The 4,685-nt window shown below is 40.0% G+C and overlaps 1 protein-coding gene across 4 annotated transcripts; it reads left to right on the top strand.

Moving 5' to 3' along the window:
* Positions 1-297: 297 nt before the first annotated feature.
* Positions 298-3,829, top strand: LOC116256697 (uncharacterized). 4 transcript variants are annotated; one of them, XM_031633114.2, is made up of 4 exons: positions 298-456; positions 1,121-2,111; positions 2,196-2,427; positions 3,604-3,829. In XM_031633114.2, the coding sequence occupies exons 2-3, from the start codon at positions 1,678-1,680 to the stop codon at positions 2,398-2,400; spliced, it is 639 nt and encodes a 212-aa protein (XP_031488974.1). In that variant the 5' UTR covers positions 298-456; positions 1,121-1,677; the 3' UTR covers positions 2,401-2,427; positions 3,604-3,829. The 4 variants fall into 4 exon arrangements, with proteins under 4 accessions (XP_031488974.1, XP_031488972.1, XP_031488973.1 ...); XM_031633112.2 differs by having other exon boundaries at positions 1,121-2,427; XM_031633113.2 differs by having other exon boundaries at positions 1,121-2,445.
* Positions 3,830-4,685: the final 856 nt, after the last annotated feature.

Here is a 4,685-nt window from a genome sequence, read left to right as displayed (position 1 = left end):
ATTTAAAGAAATGTTATTTAGAAGTAGCAACAAAATAACCCACTTCCCATGATTCCATGTATCCGATACGTTTAAAACTTGTGTATCGGTTCATAAAGCGAGTCACTTCGCGTGACGCGGTAAAAGGGAAGGGAAAGAAAAAAAAAGGACGAGACGAGACGGCAGATTGAGATTGCCTCCAAAAGCCCGAAAATGGGCGCCAGATGGACCCGCGCGAAAAGAAGTGGCACGGCGGTAAATGTGAGAAACACCATGGACTTTTACGAAGAAATATTATAAATTAGGGCAGGAGGCGGCTGGGTTCGATCCCATTTTTCTACTTTTCTTGCGAACTGGGTTACAGGGAGAGGGAGGGATCTGATCGAGAAGGAAAGCGCCATCTCCAAAATTCCCTCTCTCTGAGAGTGATGATGATCGACAGTGGCGGCCATTTATGTGAATTTAGAAGATTTTAAGGTATTTCTCTAAGATCCTATCTTTGAGGGATTTGGAGGACTCACTTATTGATCCTATTGATCCCTTTCTTTGTTTTTTATTTTATTCAGTCTTTTCTCTTGTTCCTGTCCTTCAATTGGATTTAGGATTTAGTCCTCGCTGCGGGGCTGCAATCGAATTTAATTGTCACGTTTTTGTCTATCAGGTAGTGTACAGGATCACGAACTTAGGTCCTCCGTATCTGTTGCACTTTGGTTGTCTTTAGTTTGAGCGGAAAACGTTTGAATTATCTTTTTCCTTTTTGAATTTTCCGGAATTATGATTTTTATGCGCGGTTAAGTTGGCAGTTTTAAGGATGGAAGTAAATTACGGTTTGGTTCCTTTTACTTCGTTCTTTATTCCGCTTATTGGAATTGCTTCTTCATTGTAGAAGTTCTTTCCTGTCAATTGGACGAATTGGTTAACCAAACGATTGTTGAAGAAAAATTTCTTCATTGCCTCCTTTCTTTGTGTAAATTCTGGTGTACTATTGAATTCTAGCGTCACGTGTTTTTTTGGTGTTACTGTCATTCATTTTTGTTGCTATTTCGCTTTTTGTTTACTTTGATCACTTTAGTTGTTGTTCTTGTAATGGGAAACGATTGGAATTTCAAATGTTTTTGGTTGTTCTTATAATCAACTGCAGTAAGCCGTCATGGGGAGTGGTTGCAGCGGCACGTGCTTCTGAAGACGATCACTATACCTTGAAAATATTGTGGGTTGCTTAGTGGGAGTTTGTTCTTTTTTGGAGGATGAGATTGAACAATAGTTGCTGGAAGAAGTCGTCCAACATGGGGTCAAGATATGTGTTTGTCAAAGAATGCTACTTAACGTTGGCTCCATGCCCTGTTGTATCTGTCTGGGATTGTACGGTGAGGAGGACTAAATACTCTTTCATACCTGAATGGGCATAGGGCGTTAGGCACTTCTTCACTGCCTTCAACTTGGTTGTTGCCTTTTTCACACAATAACTAGCTCAAGCTACATCTTGCTGGTATTTGATTTTAGCCTGGAAGTGAGGATTGAAGAATTTGAAGAGTTTGATTGTTTCTCTCATCTGCTCAGATCCGGAGTACGATGGTGAAGTTAGATTTTTCTTTGTTTGTGGGCTTTACTTTCTTCCTCTGTTAGAAATTGTAGTTTGAAAGTGTGCTGCTCGAAAATTTGATTCTGTGGTAAGTTCGACAAGAAGGTCAGATAATCATGGGTGATGTGAAGTTTCCTAAGGGATCACCGGTAATGGGTCCTCTCATGCGGAAGCAAAGGAAAAAACAAGTTAAAGATGAACTGGACCGTCTAAAGTTAGCTGAGAAGAAGAAGCGACGCTTAGAGAAGGCGCTTGCAGCATCAGCTGCTATTCGTTCTGAACTTGAAAAGAAGAAACAGAAAAAGAAAGAAGAACAGCAACGGCTGGATGAAGAAGGTGCAGCTATTGCAGAGGCGGTAGCTCTCCATGTTCTGATGGAAGAAAAATCTGAAGATTCATGTCTTTCGGATAAGGAGGAACCTTTTCTTGTTCAGAAGTCTCCTAGTGTTTCCGCCAGCGTCTTTCCTGCACCCTGCAATGCAAGTTCTAGTACCAATTGCTGGGACAATGTATATTGCATGGGTGGCAGCTTGGTTTCTGAATCGTTCAGGTCTGCATTAGGAGAGGATGGTTGGTCTCTGATCCATTCTCTCCCTCATAGATTTTCAGACCATGGTTTTTCTCTGTCTGACAGGGACTTGCATCTATATGGAAGAATTTCTGGCGCTCCTGAGAATTGCCTGTGGAATCCTACCTCATACTGTGACATCTTCCAGGTTGCAGAAATCTCTGGAATTGTTGCATCACAAGCTATTGCCTCACTAAAAATTGCTGAGGATGTTTGTTCTGCAAGTCTAACTGCCCCAGACACAGTCAAGAAGAATCGTTGTTTGTGGTGATTCAAAAGTGGCATTCACATCACCAAGGTTTTCATAATTTGCTTGGTACTTTTTCGTGATTGGAATTTTTTATGTAGCAATTTTGTCTTTAGAACAAATATAGTTTATGAGCTGTCAAGGTTGTGAAGTCTTAGTTTTATTTTTCTTGAGACTAAAGGTCAGACCAACTCATGCTTGTTAGCTATGGACCTTTAGTTTGTCTACACCGTTAACTATGTTGCAGTACTACTGGCCATTGGTCAAGCATGAATTCCCATAGATAAATTATATTAGAAGCTTCCTTTGCAATTTAAGTGATTCAAAAAACATTTGGTATCCATGCTAGCACGAATGGTTTGATAGGGATAACCTCCTCTACAGATTTTCTTCTCTTTTCCATGAGTATGCATGATATCTTACGGGGATACATAATGCTTCGGGTTATGTCATATGATCACACAAACTTTTGTGATCCCAAGATTCAGCACTCTGGCACATAGAAGCTTATACAAAAACCTTTCACATGGATGCAGGAAAACGTGTGCATGTCATGCAATGCTTATCTTGCATATGTTTTGTTGGGCAAGCATGACAATGATACGACCTTGAGATGTCATTTCACGAACAGTAAACTCCTTGTCTGTGGTTTTTTATGATTTCTTACTTTCTACCTTCCACAGCTTAGTTATTTTTTACATATCAGTGCCAATATTTTCTGTGCTTTCATTTCTGATTTCCTATAAACTCATCATTGGTCCTGTTATTAGCCGATTTCTTCATGCGAGGAATGGCATATCATAATTTCCAGTTCATCCCCCATGTTCACTGTCAGTACAATCGCCTGTTATCGGTGCGGCTTGAGAGTTACTGGAGTCCCCACATTATATGTCAGTTTAATGCTTCTTGTTTTTCATACCTTTTGGAGCCTTGTGGAGGTGAGCCTTTGCAAGATTAATATGCTTGTCAGTCCAAATTGAAGAGCTGCAGGGTTCTTGTTACTTGTCTAGTTGGCTACCAAGAAATGATTGTGATTGTTCTTTTCTGACTCTAAAATAACAATCCATTGCCTGATGTGAATCTGAATTTCTCTGTTTTGAGAACGTGCTCTTCTTTGATCAAGAGTTCAATTTGTGCATAATCTACTAGCGGCATTGGTCATTGTTTTTTCTCTTTCTGGATGTTGTATTGATGATTAAAAACGCAGTATTGGTGCTTTTCGTGCAGGGCGCAGCTGAAGCATTAGTTGATGATACTGAAAATCTATTGTTATCAGGAAGTTCCGGTGACCCGATATGGCAGGCTAAAGTATCGTGCAACTTGGTTGTATATTTGGCTTGTAAGTTCAAAGAAGCTCCTGGTTTGTGTATGTTCACCGTGTATATATATATCTCATAAACCAAGTGAGATACAGTAAATAAAAGTTGGCTGCTGATGCCTAGTTATTAACGTATATGGTTAGCATTAGAACTAAGCCATATTTGTTTATCTTGGTAGTCTTGTGATATTCAAAGGTTTATTATCGTAGCCAACAAGATCTTAGTCCACTGGTCTAGGGTTTTGACTCGAGACCGTCAAGTTGAAAAACGTCAAGCGTTCAACACCCACTGCATCTTTTATTGGCTGATCTGCTGGGGGCTTGGAAAAAGAGAAGAAAAAGAGAATGGTTTGTTTTATGTAGATTAGTTTGGGAAAAGACAAGCAAAGGAAGTGAGTCTGAGGGGCTTCTTATTTCCTAGAATCGGCATTGTCATGAAAATGTCTACAAGATTTTGAAACCACGGCGCAGTTGACAACGAAGTCTGGTAGGTGGTAGTTGCCTGATGTCTTGGATTAAAATTAGCTACGGTGACTAGTACTGAATGAATATTTTTTTTTTTCCCAAGAAGAAAAAAAGGTCAGCGTTTTGGCTACGCAGACCCCTCCCAGACTTTCTATGTATCATTGAACTCTTGGCTTTCTTTCGCTTGAAAGTTTTAACTCGCAGTCCCGTATTAAGTTTTACTCGCACTCATCGTTCGCAAATGCAATATCTGTTTATAGGCTGGGTAACGACACCACAAGCATGATAAAGAGTCGATTGCTTTAACCTCAAGAGTTCACTAATGATCCGATCAGAGACTATAGAGAAAAGAGTGTTTAATCTAATGACAACAGCAATTGTGATATGAAGATGAGTTTGTTTGAGCAGCTCGGAGATGGACGGGAGGGAAGGCCCTGGAAATATGAAGAGGTTAGGGGAGGCAATAAGAATCTCTATGAAATAGTAACAAGGAAAAGGCCAAAAGGGCGATGCAATTCAATAATAT

The sequence above is a fragment of the Nymphaea colorata genome, chromosome 6, assembly GCF_008831285.2.
Source record: "Nymphaea colorata isolate Beijing-Zhang1983 chromosome 6, ASM883128v2, whole genome shotgun sequence".
In the NCBI taxonomy this organism is placed as follows: domain Eukaryota; kingdom Viridiplantae; phylum Streptophyta; class Magnoliopsida; order Nymphaeales; family Nymphaeaceae; genus Nymphaea; species Nymphaea colorata.
The sequence above is the reverse complement of the archived record's forward strand: the minus strand, read 5'-3'. Positions and strand labels throughout refer to the sequence as shown.

What these genes read in the sequence shown, in the direction of transcription:
- LOC116256697 (XM_031633112.2), top strand. Translation starts at nt 1,678, where the DNA reads ATGGGTGATGTGAAGTTTCCTAAGGGATCACCGGTAATGGGTCCTCTC.